Here is a 23,004-nt window from a genome sequence, read left to right as displayed (position 1 = left end):
GTCTTAATACCGGTAAATGTACAGTACTTGCTACTCTCAAGTATACGTCGTCGACCGTTAGTGCTCGGGTTGCGGCTTGGTGCTATGGGATGGGGAGCGCAGAACCGGGAAGCCGCCCCCACGCGCGCTCCACTCCTCGGGATCTAGCTGTGCTCACTTCTTCACTTGTCGTCGCCCCACTTCCTGTTCATCTTGTTGGCAGACCTCCTGCCGCTATGAACGCTGCGCATTATTTGCTGGACCGCATGCGAACGTGCAAGGCATTGCAAGAAATTGGTGACAACAAGAAAGCTCGCGGCTGCTTCTCGTCCGTGGGCAGCGCTACACATTCATTTCACGGCGATGACGCCGTGGGCTTTGGGCCGGGCTACATGGTGGTGGCGGACGGCGTCTCGGGAACCATGAAAGCTTCAGGTGTTTTAGCACGCATTCTGGTGGCCGAGACATTATCAGCTCTGTCCAAACTGCGCAAACGCTCGCGGGAGGAGCCCCCTTGCGCTGAGGACTTTAACGATAGCATACAGGCAGCGATCAAGAGCGCGCGCAAAATGGCCAAGCGCAAAGGACGACTCGACTCGACCATCTCGGCGGTCTTCTTCGACGAGACCACTCGCCAGATGTTCGTGTACACGATTGGCGACTGTAAGTGCGTTGTTTTCCGCGGCGCTCAGCTCGTGTTCGAAAGCGACTCCATTATCTACGACTTTAATGTGCCGGCCGTGGTGTCCAGCAACCAGTCTATTAATTATGCAGCAGAAGTGGAGATACAGACGTTCGAGTATGAAACAGGTGACGTGTGTCTGTTGTTCTCAGACGGCGTACACGACAACCTGTACGTAGACGACATTGCGGCATGTGTCGCGTCTGCAACCAGCTCGCCGTCGTCTCGATCAAAAGGTGGAGCGGCAGAGGACATAGCGCGAAGGACAGTACTACGCGCAAAGGACACTTTCACGTGCACGACAGAGTACATTCCGTTTGCAGTTTCAGCAGCAGGATTCTGTCGCGAGGCGTTAGCTGAGCTTGAGGCCAATAAGACCGTCGATTCCGACGAGTTCGAGCGATTCCGACAGAAATGCGAGGGCATTCCATCATTAGAAATAGAACGTGCGGCCTTTACCAAGGAGCGACGTGTTCGCCAATTAGCTTTCTACAGTGCATCCAACCTGCTCGCCTTTGCGCACAAGAAGCAGGGCAAGCGCGATGACATTTCCGTCTGCGCAGCAATCCTCGCGTGAGCATGCTCAAATGGCAGGCATGACCTCAATACGCAGACCAAGTACAAGCACCTCAAATTCAAATCAGATAGTATAACTATGAAAAATTAGTAAACGATATATTAGCTGCAATAATCTCGTTGGCACCTCAATGACTCACTGAGTGATGTCCTCAACAGGATAACAGTCCCTCAAAGTGTCAACAGCTCTTCAAGCTCAGCTGTACCATTTATATGGTACTTTTGCTGGTGACCAGTGGTCATCATTTCCAACATGGGCAAGCGATCGCGCAACGGACGAGGTGGAGGACGCGGTGGCCGCGGCCGCGGCAACAAGAAGCCGCGCGCTGATGGCAAAGAAGAGGGCTGGCGTGCTGACAAGTTTGCGGACTGGGTGTACGAGAACGAGAACTTCGATGCGTACTACATGGCGCAGAACATCGTGACAGATGCAGATTGGGACACCTTCAAGAAAGCTTTGGCCACGCCTCTGCCTACGACATTCCGCATCAACAGCTCGTGTCCGTTCGCTGATCGGTGAGCTGCGTATCAATTGCACTTTTTGTTAGTATTCTTGGACTCATTTTCGTGCTGTGGTGCAGTATTCGCGAGCATATCGAGCTGGATTTTAAGTTCGACGGCTTGGTGGTGGATGATGAGCCTGTAGAACCTATTAGCTCTATGCCTTGGTATCCTGACAGCCGTGGCTTCACGTGGTCAGTGGAGCGTCGTCGTGTGCGCAAGCTTCCGATCCTTAAGGAGTTCCAGTCGTGGCTTGTGGAGCTCTCCAATAGTGGCAGTATCACCCGCCAAGAGGCAGTGAGCATGATCCCGCCTCTTGTTCTAGGAGTGGAGTCACACCACAAGGTGCTGGACATGTGTGCTGCACCCGGTTCCAAGACGTCGCAGCTTCTCGAGTCACTTCACTCGCAGGAGTTCGCGACTGGCAAGACTCCTACCGGTGTCGTAGTAGCCAACGACGTTGATCTCAAGCGCGCATACATGCTGGTACATCAGTCCAAGCGCATCAGTTCTCCAGCTCTGCTTGTCACTTGCCACGAGGCGCAGAACATCCCGTTCCTTGGCAAGGACGGTACCGAGAGCGAAGGAGTATTCGATCGTATCCTGTGCGACGCGCCGTGCAGTGGAGACGGCACTTTGCGTAAGAATCCGCTAATCTGGAAGAACTGGAGCGCTAAGAACGGAATTGCGCTGCATCCGCTACAGCTACAGATTGCAAAGCGTGGTGCGGCACTGCTGAAGGTAGGAGGTAACATGTGCTACTCAACGTGCACGTTTAACCCGCTGGAGAACGAGGCTGTGGTGGCTGATCTTCTGCGATGGAGCAAGGGATCTCTGGAGCTTGTGGATGTGTCCAATACGCTGCCACTACTAAAACGCCGTCCGGGTATCAGCACGTGGAAGGTGATGGACTCGCAACTGAAGGAATACTCGTCCTATGAGAATTACGTCGAGGAGAACATGAAGGACAAGATCAAGGACAAGATCCGTGCCACGATGTTCTCTCCGACGAAGAAAGAAGCGGCGGATCTCCACTTGGAGCGATGCATGCGTTGTCTGCCTCAGGATGAGAACACTGGAGGCTTCTTCATCTGTTTATTGAAGAAGGTGGCGCCGACACCCGATGACAAGGAGGAATCTACTGAGGACGTGACCACCAAGTCCGAAGGGGCTGTTAAGGTGGAAGAAAACGAGGTGGAGGAAGAGACAGCTACTGCTACCGACGCGAAGGCTGAGACGGAGACACCAAAGTCTGCTTCGGATGAAGCCAAGCCTCGGAGAAGCCGCCGCAACGACAAGAAGGGCGAAGTGTATGTGGCGTTCGGTGCTGAGAACTGGGCTAACGTGCGCGAGTATTACGATATTTCTCCCGAGTTCTCGGCCGAGCAGCTGATCACACGCTCGGAGGACGCAAAGTCCGTCACTTTTGTGACCGAGAGCATCACGATGGCTCTCCTGGAGGAGATGAAGCGCAAGAAACTTAAGGTTGTGTATGCGGGCCTCAAGATGTTCGAGCGCAACGAGACTACAGAGGGTGGCAAGGTCTACCGCGTGTGTCAAGCTGGTCTGCCACATATTCTTCCGTTCATGAACAAGCGGAAGGCGAAGGTGACGACAAAAGACTTCCAGATGATGCTGGAGAGGCTTGGAGACTTGCTGGACTTCGACGAGTTCGAGTCTGCTACGCGACAATACTTCGAGAACGCTCCGATCGGTAGCGTCGTGTGTATGCTTGATCGCCCAGGCCAGACCAACGTCGAGTACGTATCCTTACTCAATTCTGGTGGCAATGCAGCTCTAAGTATTGTCGTTTTTGTGGTTTGAATAGGTCGAAAGTGATGAACTTGGTTGTGTGGCGTGGTCGCAACTCTGTAAACGTGATGGCTGCCAAGGCGGATGTGGCTGTGCTGCTGGGGACGATGAAGGAGTTGAAGATCTACAACTCTGCTGTGCAGGCGGCCGTAATGGAAGCCAAGAAACTCAAGGACGAGGAACGTGCCGCTCGTGACGAAAAGAAGGAAGTCGTGGAAGAGGTGGAGGATGAAGGCGAGGCTACACCAGCCATCTAAACCAGGGGAAGGCAGTCAAGAAACACTCCCTCCCGATAGACGCTTGCTCTAACAGCTAACAGCTTTGCACATTATTCTTTCGTCGAAGAGCGTGTGTATTTATGGTTGAACGGAGGTTGCTAATTTCGAGTCGAAATGGGTGATCAGGAATAGCAAGATCACTTGTTTTCTCCCTCGCCTTTGCCAATGTTTCGCAGTTTATTTCTGCTCGAGTCTTCAGCACAATTGAAGCAGAAGGAAACTCAAACAATGGAGCGGAACTCGTCGTCGTCAGCCGAGATGCTCAGAATGCCCGACCACATTACCACTCCAACGTTCACATGGTACGAAAGCTTTACAGTGTTCCTCTCTCGTGAATGTTACTTAAGTCCATGCTTGACGAATGATACAGTGAGGTGTGCAAGATATCGGTGCGCTCAGCGCAGAAGCTAATGGATCACGTCAACTTTTCGCCACTCCATCAAGCTTCTCTCGGTTTGAACAATAGCTCGAAAGCTGGAAGTACCAAGACTGCAAAACACATGCGTAAACTGCTGTACGATGGCTCGAAGCTCTTCTGGCGTGTCAACGAGACGCTGGATCTGTGTATCTACGAAGATACGGCGATAAACACCGTCACCATTCGAGCATTCCAGCACAAATCGCCGCAGGAAAGTGACCCTACAAGCTCTGCTGACCCCATTCCAGCTCTGGATGTCGACTCGCGTCGATTGCGTCAAACCCTCGGGATCGACACAGCTACTAAGGCAACTGGAAGAATGGCGTATCCTCCCAAGTCCAGTGGCGAATCATCGACCCCAGCGCGTTCAAGCGAGTTGATCACGAAATATTTACTTGCTCGGCTTCAGGCTCGACGTGACACGCTCGATCGAGTAAACCTCTTCTTGCAGAAGATAAACGACGATGAGGTGGATCCAGCCGATCTCTTGTTGACCACAATCGGAAGCTCTCAGGCGCTGCCCAGTGATCTTGAGGTTCGTCGTCGTCACACTATCGATGATGTGAAAGATGCACAGAACGAAGTGTCTGTGGCGACCACGAGGCTAAAGAACGCACGTATCAAAGCTGAGGAGCTGTCGAACCTAGCGCGAAAGACGCTCGATACCTTTTCACGACAATATGGCTCGAGCTCTGACGACATGAGAATGATCGCACGAGAGAGAGCCAATGCCAGTGCGTTGGCAACATCGGCGTCGAACACCATCATGGGTATGAACGGCGGCCAACGTTTTACTGTCATGGACAGCAAGCCTGCCGCTGACTGGACGCGTGCTTACGATCGTGTGGTGCTTCAGAGTGCTGTCGGGCGCAGTAAGGAAGTGATCGAACATTTGCCCCAGTATGAGCAGAGAATGGGACAAATTAAACGAAGCTAAGTAACTTGAACAACGAACTACTTGCTAAGTAAACGATAACACGACCATAAATCAAATCAAAACTTCAATACTAGCTAGAGTAAAGATCCAAGCAAAGCGTTTTCTGTAAAGTGTAGGTTTATTTGTTAATTAGGAGCAGCTACGGTTTAATGTTCTTGCGTGGGTCGTTCCACGTGGTGACACGATTAATGTGGTCGATAAAGAAGACCCGGCCTTTGGCGTCTGTCTTCTCTTCCCACCCGACTGGAAGTGGGGCGATATCTTCGTCAGAGTTACTTTTTCGTGACGAATTCATTGCAGCGTCCTCTTTTTGTTGGCAAATGTACTGCAAGAGAGCTTCACAATACAGATCGCGAGCTCCATGATTGGAAAGGTTCAATCTTGCTGTAGATTTCCAAGGCATCGTGTCCTGTTCATTTCGAGGTGATCGTTTCCCCATCACGAGTACGTTTGGAGGCTTAGGACTGCAACAAAGAAGTAATGCAGGTACTTCCGAGTATTAGTCCAAGCCAACACAGCACTACAAAAGCCTAATGGCTACTTACTCACGAATCCGAATGGTAGTACCCGGAGAAATCCTTTGCGTTTTCGGGTGCATCGCTGGGAAATTAGTACTCGCAGTGGTTGCATGCAGTCGATCGCTTTCCTGTTTTTGCAATGTGGCAATCAGCAAAAGAAAACGAAGCAAACTCACGGAGTTAAACAGTTTGCTGGTCACGTACTCGGTTGTGGTAATCGGTGATCCGACGATTCATGTTCGCGATCCGAACTTCATGTGCGGCGCGTTCTTCGCGCATCCGTCTGGTAAACGTGCTCAATGCTTCAATTCTTGGTGTCCTGAAAAAAATAAAGCAAGATGTTAAGCCGCCACCGCTGTATTGAATCCCAAGCAGAAGTTCCATACGTTGGGCTACCACTCTGAAGCTCGTTCACTACATATCGGAAAAACCAAGTATCGATAAGAGGAAAGGTTTTTGCATAATCAAGCTTGATAACACACACCTTTCCCGCCACAGTCAATTCCTGCAGGTGTGTACGTCACCACGTGTTTGAAGTGGCGAAGCTCTGCTTGTGTCTGGGATCTTCCACCAGCATTTCGCTCGTCAAATGCACAGAAGCCAGCGTGTGTGACGCGATTCATACTTGTCTGGTGCTACAGTTGAAGTGACTTTAAATCTGAAGAGCTGCACAAGAGCGAATCTTGTCCACGGAGTGCTTTGCCAGGATAAGTGCTATTATGATGCATCATCGCACGCGTCCCCACTTCACAGCCACTAAAAATACGTTTCCACCGCCCATGAAAGCGCTTTGGCGTCAAGGAAGGTAACGAGCGACTAACTTGAAAAAATAGGAAACAACAAACTACATTTCGATGAACTCTCCGTTTGATTTGGGTTTGTACACGTCTGAATATACGCAACCTGATTCACCCGCCAAGAATTTCCGTGATGGCGACGCTGCTTGGACACGATTTCTGGCGGCCAGACCGTTGCTGTATTTGCCAAATCGATCTCCCAACAATGATGAAGATCCAATCAACCGCCAGCGGCGACTATGGACTTATCAAGAGCTCCAAAGTTTTGGAGATACAGTAGAAGAACGAACCCATGCTCAACTTTTACTACAAGAACGCACTCTGCGTCGATGGCACCAATCTGCTACCGACATTCAACGTTGTTTTCGAGGCATGCACGCAAGGTTGTACGTGCTTCAACTTCGACGAGAACTGTTTGAACACACACTCACCTTGAAGAGAGCTATAGAATTTTCTTGTGAGCAGCGAAGACAACGCAAGGCTGCCACTGCAATCCAACGCAGGTATAGATGTCATCGTAAGTGGGAGATATGTCGACTACGAGGAGCTATTACCTTGCAACGAGCGATTAGGCGATTCATACACCGGCTTAAGCACCGGAAGGCTCTGTTGACAATACAGCGCGTCGCTCGTTGCTTCCTGTGGCGATTGCGTTGGCAAAGATACAGGCAACAAGTGAGGAAGATGCTCATTGCAGCAGCTAGACAGCGACAGCTTGTACTGGCCACGAACGTTTTTCAGCGGGTACGCGAGAAGATTTTACTTCAGCGCCAGGTAGATGCATGGACTTCTCATCCAGAACGAATGCAGACGCTGCTGCGTGCGCGCCGGCGCAAGCAAAAGGTGCAAGCTTCGCTCATTCCTTCACTTCAAGGTACTGCAAACCGCAGCAAAGTAACAGAAAGTATACAGCATTATTCTGCTCGGCTAGACGGGTAGATGGAAGGTAAGCTCTGTTGCTGCTTGGTTGACTTTTTCCTAGCCTTAATTAAATAAAAGCTGCTGTACCCTTTGTATCCTTACAAAACGAGTGGTCTTTACCTTCAAGCTACAAGCAATGAAGAAAAATGATAAGAAAATGGTAAAAACTAAACTCAAGTATATTAACTTTCCGCTACGTCGAGCAACCTGTTCGCAGGCTAGCGCACACTCGAGATACAGCGTTGGCTACTGGACAGTCAGCGTACCCGCTGGGCTCAAGCAGGGTTCCAAATTTCCCAATGACAACATTTAGCAGCATTGGTGGCATCCAATTTCGATAAATAAGCCAGAACGCCTCAAAATGTTTCGCAAAACGTAACATTTCCGGTCGATATTTCTGTTCAGTGGTCCTTGCTTGATCCCTGTCTTGGGAAGGCCCACCAGACCGTGGTGATCCTTGTACCATGACAGCTTGCAGAGCTTCACCGAACGAATCCATGCTTGCCAGCATGCTGTAGCCAAATGCGTTGACTCGCTCCACTGTTGTCATTTCTTGTAGCTCTTGTTGTTCGTCCGCGCCAGCCACTAGCTGGGCAGTTACACAGAGTAGCGTCATTGCAGTCTGATAAAAACCTCGGCGCAATTCCCACTCCAGCGCACGATGTTTCAGAGACTTCAATGCCTTGTTGTTATAGTAAAAGTTGAGCTGTTCGCCATTCGTATCATTGAAAGTGTCTTCAAACACTTTCAGCTCTAGTTCCTCAGCCGCAACACGCTGCTTCTCTATCTGAGTCTGACATTTCATCATAATTTCTACAAATTTCTCCGCTGCACACTGCCTTTCGTCCTCATAGTCAACCATTGTATTTTGGAGGTGCTCAATCTCACGTGCACAGTTAGCACTCAGTGTCTCCAATCGTGACATGGTGACACTCACTACAGACGCTCTGCAGTCACTAGAGCGTGCACGCTCCACAATAAGTGACCGCCACTGATCCATTAGCTGGTACAACTGGTCAGTAGCGAAGTTGCTATGAGAGACAAGAGCTCCTTCTTCCTTGATCCGCTGCTCTTGCTTTGCCTGCGTCTGACGTGAAGCAGTTTGCACTACACTCAGTACCTCACACACTACCATGACCAGGTTTTGGCCCGCTCTGTACCGTCGATCATGTCCCTGCAAGAGCATCAGTAACTCTCCCAGCTTCTCACTCGTCGCTCGCAGGGATCGTCGCACCTCAATAGACGGCGGGATACCGAGATCGTGCAGCAATCTCTCCAGTATCGGCTGGTCGTCTCGCAGTTCGGGATTCTTGGCAAGCAAAAGCAGTCTATCAGCCATGTCAGCCCATGATAATGGCTCCACGTCGTTAAAGCTCGGCGTTTCTCCGTCATTTTCAATTTCTTCGTCGTCACTGATGACAATCACTTCATGAACAGGAAGAACAGACTCAACATCTTGGTCGACATGTACTGCTGCCATACTCAGTCGTGCCCGTTGATTGAGACAGACAACTTCAATTCATATCATATCGATTTGCAGAGTCATTCTTCTCTGTCACTCTAAAGAGGTAGCCGGACCGGTCCCAATTCGAACCGTCGAGCCAGTGGCCGAATTCTCTCCCCCCCCCTGTCTCCCAGAGAAAAACGACAAGAAACTTCCCATACATTTTCAAAGAGAGACGAAAAGACAGCAATCTTCAGGAAAGAGAAGTGCTAGTGAAGCGAGAGCGGTGGGGTCGATTGTTCCTCCCTTTTGCCGCTGAATTCTCCTCATCCGTCAGTGTCTCCGCCTCCGCGTGTGTGTGTGTCGGTCGTTTGCACTCCGACCCACCGTCCGCTCATTCAGTCAGTCGACCGTCTGTTCGTCTCGTTAGACGCCGCTGTCCGTCCAACGTCGTTGTCTTACGCTTCTCGGCACGAAGTTTGGTGATCGCATTCCCTTTGCGTCGTCGTAACTCTCGGGCCCTGAACACCCCGCAACACACATATCAACACATTGCTCAAGGTAAATATTACAGTTAAACAACTAGATTAAGTAACTAGGCTGCTTTCGTGTACCGTGAGGCCTTCATGCCATCACTACACATTTGCCACTGCACCCCCACGACATATTTTGCATCTCTCCATCGCTGCCTTTCTCATCTTTATTGAGGACATCATCGAAGCCAATTTGGTCAAATGCAACTGTTACTTGCTGAGAGAACACAGGAGCTCTTGATGGTTAAGAATGGTTGATGCTGTTACCGTACTGAGCTTCTGGTGAAACTCTGGTGGTGCCATGACGGTAGCCTCCGGCTCTCGAGCTCACCGATCTCATGATGGAGAGTGATGGATCGTCAACTCAACTGGGAGAGACTTGGCAGCGGAGGCAGCTCGTATAGCACCTAGATATGTACAGTATGGAAGATGAAAAGATGACTCACTTGTTGCATGTGCAAATGTGCTTGGATATGTAGAAGATGAACGTCAACATGGAGCGAGCCAGCTTCACGAGCTTGCTGGACCAAGCGCAGTTCGGTGGAGCGCTGCAGCAGCCACTGATGCACCCAGGTCACCAAGCTGCACCAGCGTTCGCACTTCAAGGCATGGTATCCCAGCCGATGTCCACGGGATCTTCACAGTTCATGAAGCAGCAGCCGGTACCGCAAGCTCCAGCTCCAGCTCCAGTGAAGCTCCCAGCAGACCAATCGGTGAGTCTACAGTATTGATCGTGCAATGGGTTGTCGTACCTTTTGCTAACTGTGCTTCAATTCCAGGTCCCTAACGTACTTCACAACATGATGAGCCGGAGCAACAGCTCCAAGTTGACGCCCTCAAGTACTGAGGCTTCCTTATTGTCTCTAGTGGATGGAGAGCTTCGTGTGTCCTCGATCTCAAACCTCCCGATCTTTCTCAAGGTCCTAACACGCTGTAAGACTGAGCCCGAGCAAACGCTCGCACTTGTGGTGCTGCGTGCTACTTCCACTGCAACTGACGCCAAGCTGTCGCACGCCTGTGCTAATGCCTTTGAGAAGAGTGGAGGCCTGAGACTTGCACGTACCTGGGTCGAATCGGCTGTGACCTGGCAGCATAATGATCTACTGGTTCTACTCTTAGAAGTGTTGCAGACTCTACCGTTGCAATTAACTAGTATTACGGAAGCACGTATCAATGAGCCCATTGTCAAGTTGCGAAAGAATGCTCGCGAAGAGCGGGTCAAGCGTGCTGCTCAGGATCTTCTCAAGTTTTGGCGTAGCAAGTTTACAGAGAAAGACAAGGCTTCGTCGCCTCCTTCGGCGCCGAAAGAGAAGGCTCCGGACTCTTCCAAGGCGTCCTCATTAGCTGCCACTAAGTCAACGCCTTCGACTACTGCCACCACGGCAAAGTCTGTGCCGCTGAAGCAGCCAAAGGTCTTGAAGAAACGCACGATCAAGCGGTTAGAACGACTACCGTTTGGTGGCGGCAGTGCCGTTTCTAAATCCAGTGACTTGATCGGAAACCTCATGCAACGAAAGTCAGCGAAGGACGCTGCAGCTCAAGCTAAGAAGAAGAGTAAAAGTGTCGATAGTAGCAAGTCAGATGACATGAAAATGGACGAGTCTCCGTCAACGTCCAGCAGCGAAGGCTCAGCTACGACAGGTAGCGTGGATGATTCGCCGTCCATGTCCCTCCCTACGATTCAAAGCTTCAAGGCTGCTTCAACGTCAACGTCGTCGTCTAAAGAACGCAAGCGCATTCGCTGGGCCGATGAAAGCGGTGAGGAACTTGTTAAGGTGAAGCTTATCGAGTCGTGGCGGGATCTTGTGCCCTATGATCCTCGTCATGAAGATCAGTCCTTTAAGGATGCTAAACTCCGAGAACATGCCAATGAGCGTCATGCCTTGCTTGCCCACCATCACAAGGTGCCGCCTGCTGTGGCTGCTTCTCGCTCGCGTGAGTGGACCACGCCTGCGTTTATGCGTCTACCAGAAGCGGTAGCAGAGCGAGCTAACAGCAGCTCTGTCACGGACGAGATGCACGTCCAGGACAGTCGTCGACGTCATGTGGATGAGTATGAGGTGTTAGCTGGCGAGATGCCAATTCAGAGTCCTAAGGAGTGGGAACGGGTGAATGAGCCACACCGTGGACCGCCACTGGAGATTCCGTTGAGTGATGTGGTCGAAAGTGAGCCTAGCAACCAGCCTCTTCCGACTTCTATGGCACCGCCAACCTCTGAAGGATATCATCAAGGAACGTACGCCCAGGCACCTGGCTATGGTCAGCGTGGTTACAACGATCGTAGTGAGTACAATGCCCGACAAGACTCCGAGGCAGATCGTAAGCTGCGTGAAGCTTTGGGTCCGCTGCAGGAGAACACCGTCGTGCTGCTAATGGACAACCCAGACGTTGTCCCGCAGGTGCTTGAGGAAGCACAACGTCACGGCAATCACATTCCAGACGCGCGTGTGTTTGAAATTGTGGATCAGTATCGTCGCGGACGCTTCCAAGCGCCGCCTAATGTTGGAGGTCCGCCAGCGTTTAGTCCTTATGGTAGTCAGCAGTATGGTGAGATGGGTCCTTGTGCGAACTATGACCGCCAGTACCAACAGCAGTATCCGCCTCATCAAGGCCCGCCAGGAACGTCCTTTATGCCTGGAAAGAGGACAGCCGATGCAATGGGCGCGGTCCAGAACGGCATGATGCCTGACGCCAAGCGGCCGTCAAAGAAGAACCGAGGCACGCTGCCTTGCAGGTTTTTTGCCTCGCCAATGGGTTGCAAGCACGGTGGCAACTGCCACTACGCGCATGTTCAGCCGGTGCCTGCTAACGGCCCCGAGCTTAGTGGTATTTATAACAACAATGTCCCTATGATGGGAGGCCGAGGCGGCGCTGGCCCCATGATGGGCGGGCGTGGTCCTGGCCTTATGGAGCGATATGGCCCCGGCCCCGGCCACCACATGCGTGGAGGTCGGTGATGAAAACTCTGGAATATAACGAATCGTCAAAACGTCAACCCAACTTAGAGTTTCAATCTTCTTGTGGCCAGAGAAGAAGCCAGGGGTCAGCACATGCTGCCTCATTTGCCCTAGGAAACTTGCCCGTGGAAGAATATACACGTCGGAATTCGCTTTCATTATCTACACAGCAAACGCTTATCTATTTCATTCGAACATCTCTACAGCGATGATAGAGATAGCGTTGACATCTTCGGTTCATAAGATTCTCAAAAGACGAAAATACACATGATAATACAACCAAATTGGAAAAATAACACTTGATAAAAGTCATGATAATTAATCTTTCTCATAACAATAGCGAAAAAGTTTAGAAATACTACTACAGTAGTACTATTAATGCTAGCAAAGCAAATACCGGTACAGTCGTGCACCTCCAATTTGGCAGGGCGGACCATATCAACAGTACCAGGGCATAAGTGCACATCGTAAAGCAAAAAACAAACGCAAATCCAGTGCACTGATATTTGTTTTGTTAATTCAGTATAAAGTTAACATCAAACTTCTGCATAATCTTGGCGTCAGACGCGTGAATCGCCGGCGCGCAACAGCGCTTCCGGTCGCGATAGGCGTCCGACAAGGCGGCAACTTCAGCGGACCGCTAAAGAATACTCTGGACGGTAGTGCGCTTTACTGCTTGGGGGGTCTTAAAGCGCTCCGTTGCCCAACGAGCAAGTTCGGAGTGAGAGCATGCAGGATCTGACTTGTGCTTCTCGCACAAAGACTGCTTTTGTGGGACATGTAGGAGGAAGGGCGATGTCGCATTGTCTTTGGCGGTAAAAATCAAAGTGTGTGTTTGTATGAAGACGTCCGATCCAAAATTTAAAATCAGATCGATGCAGCGTGTCATCCCTCCGCGTGGAGGGGGAAAACCTCCGCGTGGAGGGGGAAAACCGTTGAGGTTATTAATAATTGCAAAGGTGGTGATGGGCAAAGGTAATTGCGCATCCGATTTGCGTGATCATAAAATTTGGTAGGGTATCGACGGATACCGGTGCCGAATTGGAGGTGCACGACTGTACGACAAAATTGGTTGCCAAATGGAGCATTGTATATTGCCTTTTGTCCTGTTTGTTATTCGAACCCACACCTTGTCACAAGGTACAGGGAACAACACGTTTTGCAGAGAAGATGCCCCAGGACCGTTCACCCTGTTGCAGGATGAGGCTGAGCCTAGGGCTCCGAGCCGCTAGCGTGGTGTTACAGCTTACGCCTTGACCGACGAGGCCTTGCGGCTGCTGCGACGCTTGGCGATCTCGCTGGCACGACGGTCCTTCTGCTCCTTCACGCGCTGCAGTGCCATAAGGCGAAAAAGGAGCAGGATAGATTCCAAACATCCGCGCATATATAAAGTCAGTCTCACATCGTACAATACCACTCATCTAGGCGAGAAGGAAAGAGACGCACCTGAGCGTGGAGACGGTTGTACTCGGCGGCCTCGCGCTGCACCTTCTCGCGCTGCTGCACCTTCTTGAGGGTAATCTGGCGCTTGTGGTGGAGCGTACGCGGGGTCACAAGACGCTGGATCTTGGGGGCCTTGTCGTTCTTCTTGCCCGTCTTGGAGTCAAACTTACGACGGATAACGTACTTGCGCACGTCGTCCTCCTTGGTCAGATTGAACAGCTTGCGGATGTTCGAGGCACGCTTGGGGCCAAGACGACGCGGGATTTGCACGTCAGTGAGGCCGGGGACATCAGCCTCGCCGGCCTTGACGACCACCAGGTTGAGCACCGAAAGGTCCGGGCCGACAATGCAACCGCGCACCGACTTGCGCTTACGCTCACCCTTGCGACGGGGACGGTAGCACGACTTGCCCTTGGAGAGCAGAAGACGGGCACGGCCGTTGGACAGGACACCCTGCTTCATGGGGAAACCCTGCTTGTCGTTACCGCCCGACACGCGGAAGATGAAGCCCTTGAACTCGTCGCCAAGAACGTCGCCCTCCACCTCCTGGGAGATGCGCTTCTCGTAAAAAGCGCGGAGCTTGTGCTCGTCATCGACTTCGAGCACCTTCTGGGCACCCGTAAGGGGGTTGGCAATGTTGAGCTTCATGTTGGAATCTGCAGTAGAACAGGAAAGTTCGTCAGTCTCGCACGATCGACCTACGGATGCTGTGCTACTGATTCAGGCATCCACAGGCAGCTACGCGTCTAAGCTTCAAAACGAGAGCAGCTGCAGCTTCGAACACCATCTCCAGCAGCCATAAACACAAAGCGCGCGAATTGATCCGCTGTCGTACCTCACAAGACAATAAGGACAATGGAATTCACTCTGTACTTGGTGGCTCAAAGCTCCCACCACCAACGCTCTAACCAAGGCCATACGGGCCAACCAAACCAAAGTGAGCATGGAAAATCAGGAACAATGTATGCTACACAGCAAAGGCTTTGCAAAATTTTCCGCATCATTGAAAATGTAAGAATCTCTTTTTCGTTAAGTTCGCATTCCAGGTAAGTACGGTAGTCTGAAACGCAGTTTGGATTTGTGTTCGGTTCCAGCAGCCATTTTTTGTGTAGATGGTGGTGCCAACGCTGTACCACCGACCACTGGAGAGATACGCCAGCCGCTCATTTGGCAAGACATTGTCGAAATGGGTAATCAGGTGAGCACACCTGCTGCCGCTGTCGCTTCGGCCAGTCAGCAAGGCGGATGTCCAGTGCAGCATGAAGCTAAGAAAGCACCGGAGGGATGCCCTGTGCAACACGATGCCAAGAAGATCGAAGGCTGTCCCGTGCAGCATGATAAGAAGCCGTCGATGACCGATGCCATGTCGGGTGGATGTCCGGTGGTCAAGGACGGCAAGGAGGAAAAAGAGATCTACAACGTCTACGGACAGCGCATTGATCCGACCAATATGATGCCGTACAATCCGAACCAGGACCCCAATGCCGAACAGCGCTACCCGTTGCCTCAGGGCCGTGTGCAGTCCACGATCCCTAAGGGCGGAACCGAGGGCACGTGGCTGTATCCGTCCGAACAAATGTTTTTCAACGCGCTTAAACGCAAGGGCAAGGGTGAAGACGTGCACGAGGGTGACGTGAAGGCTATTGTGTCCATTCACAACAACATGAACGAGCGCGCTTGGGCGCAGGTGGAGCATTACGAGACAGTATGCCACCCGGACCTCGAGAGCTCAAAGCTGCTCAAGTTCTGCGGCCGTCCAGACAAACTCACGCCTATTGCGTGGATCAAGAGCATGCTAGGATACGGCGAGCCCTTCGACCGTCACGACTGGACCGTCCAGCGTAGCGACAACACGCAGGTACGCTACGTCATTGACTACTATTTCGACGATGAGAAGTCCGCACAGGACGAAGTACCTGAGCTGCACTCTGAGAATAAGGTCAAGAGTATCTCCATGTACGCTCGTCCGGCTGTGGACTCGGTGGGCGCTTTGGTCGACAGAATTAAGTTCCCAATTATGGGCTTCGTGAATGGACTGAAGGACCCCGATCTTACTGCTCGTTCTGCTCTGGTTGAGCATACGCAGCAGGACAAGGATGCTCTGGAGCCGCTTTCCGTGGAGGAGGTTGAACAGACATTCGCTAAGGTGAAGGACACGTGCAAGAGCTGCATGCAGGAGGTCAAGACTTGCAGCAACGAAGTGCAGTGCTCACAGGCAGCTATGGCGCTTCAGCTTTGCATGGGTCGCATCATCTGTCCGCCACAAGCCTCTGCCTTCACTAAGGCTCTTGAGGGCGGCGACGAGGCAGCAGTTGAGGCTGCTTTTGACGCCATGAGCACCAGTCTAGAGCAATTCCAGGAGCGCGGAGCTAGCGCAATGCAGGAGCAGGCTGTGCGTGAATCTTTGGCCAAGAAGTAAGCGATGTGAAGAGTTCTAAAGCAGGTAAATAACGCAATCTAGACGATTTTTATACCAGTTTGCACTTGACTTTCACTCGTCTTCGTCAGGGCAAACAATCACTTGGCCCCTGCAGTCAACGTATTGGTTTCGTAAATGACCAGCACGTGCCTGTTCCACCTCAAGTTTGGAGAAGAAGTTCTTTGCTGCTCATTAAGCGCACAATTCGAATCGGGTCAGCAATTGCGCTTCGGTATAGCCAGGAAGTGCGGTACTTACGTGTTTGAGACCAAGTTGCCGTCAACGCTCCACGATTTCGATCAAGCAGCGTGATTGCTTCTTGTCGCTCCTTCTCTCTGGCACCAACTCGCTCTATTGTGTTGTAATGCAGGAGTAATTGATAAAGACTCTCGTAGTGATTGTCGCGAGCATAATCCAAAGAAGAGTGTCCTTTTCGATCACGAGTGAAAGCATCGGCGCCGTGTCTTAGTAGCAATTTTGCACAGTCGAGCAGATTATAGCGAGCGCAGAATTGTAAAGCTGTTTCCCCAAATGCGTTCTAGCGGAAGACACAACGCGAAATAATATGCGAGATGATACAACAGCATGAAGGATAGAACACTGATCACTTTACCTTGGCATTGACATTGACTCCTTGCGCTATTAGAGCCACTACAATGCCTTGTAGCCGTTGACTTCGTAACAATAGCGAGGCGACATCTTTGATCGTATCGGTAGCTCCCAGCGTCCAATCTCTCCACAGGAAATGGAGTGCAGTGTCGCCATTTGCAGTGGCAAGCCACACGACTGCACCTTGATCCAGCAGACAGCGCACAAGTTCAACACACAATGACCGACACGCAGCCATCAGCGGAGTGACACCCAACGTTCTGTCTTCGCGTACAATGATCTTGTCCATACTGCCATTAGAAACGAGACTCACAGGTACGTTCACATCCACGAACGAGTGGAACGTTAGCCACGCAATTACTTCGCTGTAAAGCACCTATCGTAAGTTGTTACTTCAAGTATAAGAATATAAAATAAAAAAATATTACTCGGACCATTTTGGAGCTGCACGCATCAACCTCCAGAACTGCTCCAGTCCTTGTCGATGTTGCACCTCGCACAGTCGAATCTGCCGCTCATCCTCCGTTTGTCGCACTTTCTCCTGCTCGCTTTTCATTGATGTCGTGAGTTTACTGAAATATTGCTCCAACTTGGAGCATCCACGAGCACGTTCCAAGCCCAAGCTAAGAACACCTTCGTCCATCCTCCCAGAGTTAATCGTCTTCCTTCCAATCGACGACGCATCGGTAAGCAGCAGTTTTCTCTTGGCTGCGATCTCCATCTCACGCTCCTTTTCGAGCTTCAGCTGCGAGCCGGCAATCGGATACGCGTCCTTCACGTACCAAGTATGATATTTCCCATGAGGATTCAGCTGCGTCTGACTCAGACTTGGAGCTTTAGACTTTTGGAAGCGATTTGCCAGCAACTGCAGCTCTTCCTCTCCTAAATCGTCCATGCGAGCGTAGATGCCCGGCAAGCTGCGCGTTGCTCTCAACGCCGACATAGACGCATCACCACTAGCTATATCCGCTCGCTTTGCGGCTCGAATCTCGTCTCTTCGAGCTCTCATTGCAACGGCATCCATTTCTTGCTCCTCTCCTCGTCGTTCCTACATCACCGTATCAGTGCTTTACAAGTCTCACACAATTACATAATTGATGACGCCCAGCGCACCGCCTCTAGTCTATAGCGTTGCTGAATCTGCTCTCGATGCCGTCGCAAATATTCCACATGGCGCCGCTCAACCGCGCGCCGGTCGTCTCCATCCTCGTCGTCTTGCTTCTGCTTTGCGGGTGGCATCCAAAAAGGTGCAAAATGGGTCAAAATTGCGCAAAATGGCACGTTGAAGTAGTCATCATTATTTAGAAACGGCCGTATACGGGCCACTGTTTCGGATGACCATCACTCGGGATGCACACCAGTGACACCCCACATTTCCGATTTTAATCGAGGCGACTCAGACTGGACTTGAGCCCCATGCTGTCGTCTGCCAAGTCCATGGACGATGAGGCGGCGCGGCTGGCGGTGCTACGCGACCCGAAGCGCATGGCTGCATTGCTCGTGCGCGCCTTCTCGTCCTCCATACTGGATGATTCGGTCCACGGCGCGGCGAGACGTGGGAGCACCCAGGCCCAGGAAGAAGAGGACGAGGAAGTGGAGGAGACGCAGGAAGAGTTCCAGGAGCTCGAAAGACGAGCGAGCGCCGGTACAGCGACTGAAGCTGCGCCTCTGCGAGTAGTTATCCGTCCTGTGGCCGAAGACGACGAGGATGATGCTGGAGAAGAGTACGAAGAAGAAGACGACGACGAAGAGAAGCCATTAGATGAGGAAGAGTTGGAGGCGGCGGCAACAGCGCTGCAAACGGCCACACGCATCGTCGAAGAGTTGCGCCTCAAGATGCTGCTGAAAGCGGGTCAACAGATGGAGCGGCAGCGACAGGACAATGACGAGCCTCCTTTCTCCTCGCCACCAGTAGAAAACAATACCGGTACGCCGACTGGAGGACCCGGCGTTCCGGTGCCACATGCACGTGTGCGCTCCGACTCCGCATGTAGTGGCTGCGGCAAGTCGTTTAATCCGTTCCATCGCAGTAAGAATTGTGCGGCATGCGGGTTCGCCTTCTGTCCCAAGTGTTCGTCCAAGAACTTCGTGCTGCCCACATGCTTTGGCTACCACGATGAATCGGTGCGCACCTGTGACTTGTGTGCAAAATGGTTCCAGAAAGCAATGGACCGATACTTTGACGCTATGGAACTGACAAAAGAACAAGAGCAAGATGCCTCCATCCATCGCGGTAGTATGGGTGAAATCACGATAGAGGAGAAGCCTCGATCATTGTCCAGTTTCAACAGCACTCCAGCGCCTACAAATGACGGATTACTGTCGGTGATAACGCGACGGTCGTCTGTGTCGTCCCCTGACCCCGTTCCTAGCGACGACGTGGCGGACGAAAGTGTCGATAATGATGACCAGATCGCTCCATCAACCTCCACGTCCTCCTCATCAAGACGACGACATCGCCGTCAATCGGTAACGTCCGCTCCAGCGTCGTCATTGAGCAAGAATAAGCCATGGTTCAGTGGCCACTTACGTGCCATGCATGTGAATGATCGACTACCACGAAAGAAGAAAACAAGAGGAGAAAGTGAAGGTGGTGAGACGGAAAACAACAGTCCAGAGCTTCGGTCGCGAAGGAGTCGCTTGAGTAGCGTGGCGTCCTCCAAGAGTAGACACACAAACGAGGATGCAGACGACAGATCGTGCGGACAGCAAGAGAACTCGGCGGGAAATAGTCCCATAGATATCCAAGATGGAGAAGATATCTCGAAAAGCTCAGCTACTGGACGCAGTGGGTCGTCATTGACCATAACTGTGAAGCCTGGTGAGGATTCCAACCACACTAGAAAGAGAAGTCGACGCTCTAAGTTCTCGAGATCGGCCAGTTTTGACCTCGCGAATCTACAGTCGAGTGTATCACCCGATTCATCGCCAGAAATGAAGCGCTGCAACACATTTGGTCCAAATGACGGAAGAAAACTGGCTTCGGACGTCCTAAGCAGTGGCGGTAGTGATCGCTCGAACAGTATGGTGTCGTTAAAGGCTTTCGATGACAGTGACATCGTGGATGAACGTGCACAGCTTGACTCAGCAGAGGTGAAGATGAACAGTGAAGCAAAACTATCTGCAGCTGTGTTGCGCTTCGCAGTGTATGAAATGGGCGGGAAAGAAGGCGCCGGCTTACGACGTACGTTTGGATTTACCAAGGCCAACCCGGTGCTGGATCGATATACATTGGAGCTTGACTGTCGCCAACGAATCGTACGAGCAAAGTCAGTCTTCATGCATCGCTTCTGGTCGTTCCACTGCGACTCGGTTCAATCGTTCGTGTATGGCTCCTCGGATGGGATGGCACGGCTTGTTGTATTCAATGGCGGACAGGGCAATCAAACGCTAGAGTTGAAGTTTGCGAATGATGACGAACGAGAGCAGTTCAAGCAGGCCATGGACAGTTGCCGATCAATTAACTTGGATAGGATGCGCAAATTTGCTTTGCGGACTGCTATGTCACTTCCTGTGCGACCTGAGCTCCCGGCATCTCCCGTACTGGACAATTTCCACTCGCCGGTACCCCTAGAGCCAAGTACTACTTTCTCAGCGGACATGTCGACGTCGATCGAGTCAGAATTGGGGCTGACGCATGAAATTGGCAGTGATAATACTTGCAATTCGCCAGTTCTACAGTCGATTCATGTGCCGCTGTTACCTGGAGAAGCAGTGGTGAAAGATACTGAGCTTCAAGCGACCATGCTCATCGGTCCGGTTAGCGAAACTTACGAGTCCACACTTGTATGGGGGAGGATTCGTGGCAAAATCGCCGTGACGAATTACCGGGTGATCTTTACACCGTTCGAACGAGTACAAATACAGCCGCGATGCGGTGGACAAGGCGGGATTGCGTACATCCCGCTGTTTGCTATCACACACGTCCAGCTCCTGTATCCTGGAGGCCGTCGACCTAAAGCTGGACGCACATATTACGCAGGAATGGCAGGAGCTGCGTCCATTATTTCTATCAACTGCAAGGATATCCGTGTGATGCGATTCCAGCTGGACAGTCAAGCGTCCGTTTCCGACGACCAAGCTCATAAATTACGTGCAACAATTGCAAAACTAGCCGATGCTTCGCAGCGATACACCCTTGTTGAACGAGGAAGTCCCATTCGAACAATATCTCCTGCACTTGGTCCGCTGTCGAGCTCAACTAGTGACAGCGACACATTAGACGGAGACAGAGAAAGCTCCATACATGAGAGCAAGGAGCCTTTTTTCCAGATCCCCTCGAGATCTCTAGCGTATGCAGCGTCACCAGTGCTTCGTCCAGATCGAATGCTGACGATTCCTCGCGAAATAAGTGGATCGTTTGCGTTCTCGTATTCGATCAGCAATGTCCCTCCCGAGCAGAATGGCTGGCATTTGTTCGTGGATGAGCGCGAGTTTAAGCGCCAAATTGGCGGCGACCCTGCTGTGTCTCCATTCCTTAAGGTACCGATACGTCTCTATCCTGTTTCATTGTTGATGAAATGCTAACTTTTTTGTGGTGGATTTTACTATGTAGTATTATAAAAACGAAAGAGGAAATATCTGCAAGTCGTATCCATCCAAGTTACTTCTCCCAGCGTCGATGAACTCCGCGACGTTGGCTAAAGTGGCTGATTTCCGTGCCAAGAACCGACTGCCTGTGATCACGTACTACCACCGTCGCAATCGGTGTGTCCTGACTCGCTCTAGTCAGCCTCTGTTGGGGAGCTTACTCTCGGGCACTTCCAACGTCTCCGACCAGCTACTTCTGGGCGTGTATCGTCGACTACCGGATATTATCAAGAACCAGTCGCAGTCGTCCCAGTCGTCTCGACCCATCTACATATTTGACGCTCGCAAACCGAAAGCGTCCACTGGCAATCGACTCATGGGGAAAGGTGGCGTGGAGACACCGCAGGATTACCCCGGAGCTGTTATTCACCACCTGAATATCGCCAATATGTACCGCATGCAGTCGTCGTTCATGGGTTTGATGAAGCTGTTTCTCCCCGGCGGTGTTGAAGATAGCGACCGTACGTGGCTGTCCAGTGTGGAGTCGACAAGGTGGCTGGATCATGTTCGATTGGTGCTGGATGGTGCGCTGAAGATCGCGCGTGTATTGGAGTTAGAAGGAGCTTCTGCACTTGTACACTGCAGTGACGGCTGGGACCGAACGGCTCAACTGTGTGCTCTGGCGCAACTGATCATCGACCCGTACTACCGAACCATCCGTGGGTTTGCGACACTTGTGGAAAAAGACTGGCTAGCATTCGGACACAAGTACGCCGAAAGGTGTGGCAGTGACCGTAATCGAGACCCGCAACGCAACAAGTCGTCGCCTATCATGTTCCAGTTCATCGACGCTGTCTGGCAGATGCAGCGACAATATTCTCGTTCGTTCGAGTTCAACGAGCGCTTCTTGTTGCACTTGGCGAACGCGATGACGTCGGGACTTTACGGGACTTTCATGTACGACACGCGACTGCAGCGAGACGTGAACGAGGTCAAGTATAACAGCGTCTCGGTGTGGACACCAGTGCTGATGAAGCCAGAGCTGTACTCTAACAGCAACTACGAGATGCACGATGGCCCCATCTGGCCCTGGGTGAGCTGCAAGATGATGCGTCTCTGGGAAAACTACTTTTTCCAGTGGCATCCCAAGTATTACAAGTGTCAGTGGGCATGCAGTTTGATCTATCATGGTCCCTCCAGTGCTCGCGGTGGTACAAGTGACGGTGGGGACAAAGATAAAGAGAATGCCCAACAACAAACCCCGCACTGGGATACCTCCCACGCTAAAGGATTGCCGGCGTTAGACCTGTTGGCAACGCCAATCACGTCCAGTATCGTCGAAGAAAACGGTGCTCATGACGTGCCGGTCATTAGCTTGTCCTCGGAAGATGAAGACAGCTTGAAAAGAGTGCGAACGGCCAGTGGGACCTACACGAAGAAGGCATCAAAGCGGAACATTTTCGGGCTAACCAGAGGAAGCCGTCAACGTGCACAGAGCGAAGAGAATGGAAGTCAAGAAGTGTGCTAGAAAACACGGAAATCGTATCACCAACGTAGGAATTGGGACAGCCATTAGCGTCGGCTGACTCTTCTTGTACAAAATGCTTGATTTCATTTATCATTTTTTTTTAAGTTGAAATTTGCATTAAC

The 23,004-nt window shown here is 51.5% G+C and overlaps 10 protein-coding genes across 10 annotated transcripts; 7 read left to right on the top strand and 3 right to left on the bottom strand.

The window, feature by feature from the left end:
- Positions 1–215: 215 nt before the first annotated feature.
- On the top strand, positions 216–1,349 carry PITG_00449 (uncharacterized protein; the record flags this gene model as incomplete). The annotated part of the gene is made up of 1 exon (XM_002909002.1): positions 216–1,349. One exon carries the CDS (start codon positions 216–218, stop codon positions 1,236–1,238), a length of 1,023 nt encoding a protein of 340 aa, XP_002909048.1.
- Positions 1,350–1,490: 141 nt separating this feature from the next.
- PITG_00448 (tRNA (cytosine-5-)-methyltransferase NSUN2, putative) lies at positions 1,491–3,562 on the top strand (the record flags this gene model as incomplete). The annotated part of the gene is made up of 3 exons (XM_002909001.1): positions 1,491–1,753; positions 1,819–2,887; positions 2,981–3,562. The coding sequence occupies 3 exons, from the start codon at positions 1,491–1,493 to the stop codon at positions 3,560–3,562; spliced, it is 1,914 nt and encodes a 637-aa protein (XP_002909047.1).
- Positions 3,563–4,020: 458 nt separating this feature from the next.
- Positions 4,021–5,183, top strand: PITG_00447 (sporangia induced hypothetical protein; the record flags this gene model as incomplete). The annotated part of the gene is made up of 2 exons (XM_002909000.1): positions 4,021–4,130; positions 4,199–5,183. The coding sequence occupies 2 exons, from the start codon at positions 4,057–4,059 to the stop codon at positions 5,181–5,183; spliced, it is 1,059 nt and encodes a 352-aa protein (XP_002909046.1).
- Positions 5,184–5,322: 139 nt separating this feature from the next.
- Positions 5,323–6,324, bottom strand: PITG_00446 (uncharacterized protein; the record flags this gene model as incomplete). The annotated part of the gene is made up of 5 exons (XM_002908999.1): positions 5,323–5,647; positions 5,729–5,829; positions 5,906–6,011; positions 6,088–6,115; positions 6,186–6,324. 5 exons carry the CDS (start codon positions 6,322–6,324, stop codon positions 5,323–5,325), a joined length of 699 nt encoding a protein of 232 aa, XP_002909045.1.
- A 231-nt stretch (positions 6,325–6,555) lies between these two features.
- PITG_00445 (uncharacterized protein) lies at positions 6,556–7,437 on the top strand (the record flags this gene model as incomplete). Its single annotated transcript, XM_002908998.1, has 1 exon — positions 6,556–7,437. One exon carries the CDS (start codon positions 6,556–6,558, stop codon positions 7,435–7,437), a length of 882 nt encoding a protein of 293 aa, XP_002909044.1.
- Positions 7,438–9,099: 1,662 nt separating this feature from the next.
- On the top strand, positions 9,100–12,353 carry PITG_00444 (uncharacterized protein; the record flags this gene model as incomplete). The annotated part of the gene is made up of 4 exons (XM_002908997.1): positions 9,100–9,424; positions 9,876–10,109; positions 10,176–10,950; positions 11,029–12,353. 3 exons carry the CDS (start codon positions 9,879–9,881, stop codon positions 12,351–12,353), a joined length of 2,331 nt encoding a protein of 776 aa, XP_002909043.1.
- A 1,068-nt stretch (positions 12,354–13,421) lies between these two features.
- On the bottom strand, positions 13,422–14,668 carry PITG_00443 (40S ribosomal protein S6; the record flags this gene model as incomplete). The annotated part of the gene is made up of 3 exons (XM_002908996.1): positions 13,422–13,683; positions 13,800–14,452; positions 14,632–14,668. 2 exons carry the CDS (start codon positions 14,442–14,444, stop codon positions 13,600–13,602), a joined length of 729 nt encoding a protein of 242 aa, XP_002909042.1.
- Positions 14,669–14,982: 314 nt separating this feature from the next.
- PITG_00442 (cytochrome c/c1 heme lyase, putative) lies at positions 14,983–16,215 on the top strand (the record flags this gene model as incomplete). Its single annotated transcript, XM_002908995.1, has 1 exon — positions 14,983–16,215. One exon carries the CDS (start codon positions 14,983–14,985, stop codon positions 16,213–16,215), a length of 1,233 nt encoding a protein of 410 aa, XP_002909041.1.
- A 72-nt stretch (positions 16,216–16,287) lies between these two features.
- Positions 16,288–17,833, bottom strand: PITG_00441 (uncharacterized protein; the record flags this gene model as incomplete). The annotated part of the gene is made up of 5 exons (XM_002908994.1): positions 16,288–16,400; positions 16,474–16,753; positions 16,829–17,189; positions 17,259–17,447; positions 17,502–17,833. The coding sequence occupies 5 exons, from the start codon at positions 17,831–17,833 to the stop codon at positions 16,288–16,290; spliced, it is 1,275 nt and encodes a 424-aa protein (XP_002909040.1).
- Positions 17,834–18,240: 407 nt separating this feature from the next.
- On the top strand, positions 18,241–23,002 carry PITG_00440 (myotubularin-like protein; the record flags this gene model as incomplete). The annotated part of the gene is made up of 6 exons (XM_002908993.1): positions 18,241–18,360; positions 18,439–18,513; positions 18,598–19,478; positions 19,668–19,812; positions 19,864–21,306; positions 21,380–23,002. The coding sequence occupies 6 exons, from the start codon at positions 18,241–18,243 to the stop codon at positions 22,880–22,882; spliced, it is 4,167 nt and encodes a 1,388-aa protein (XP_002909039.1).
- Between the last annotated feature and the right edge of the window lie 2 nt (positions 23,003–23,004).

This window comes from Phytophthora infestans, genomic scaffold (assembly GCF_000142945.1).
Source record: "Phytophthora infestans T30-4 supercont1.1 genomic scaffold, whole genome shotgun sequence".
NCBI lineage: Eukaryota > Oomycota > Peronosporomycetes > Peronosporales > Peronosporaceae > Phytophthora > Phytophthora infestans.
Note: the sequence above shows the minus strand (reverse complement) of the source record. Positions and strands in the feature narration are given on the sequence as shown.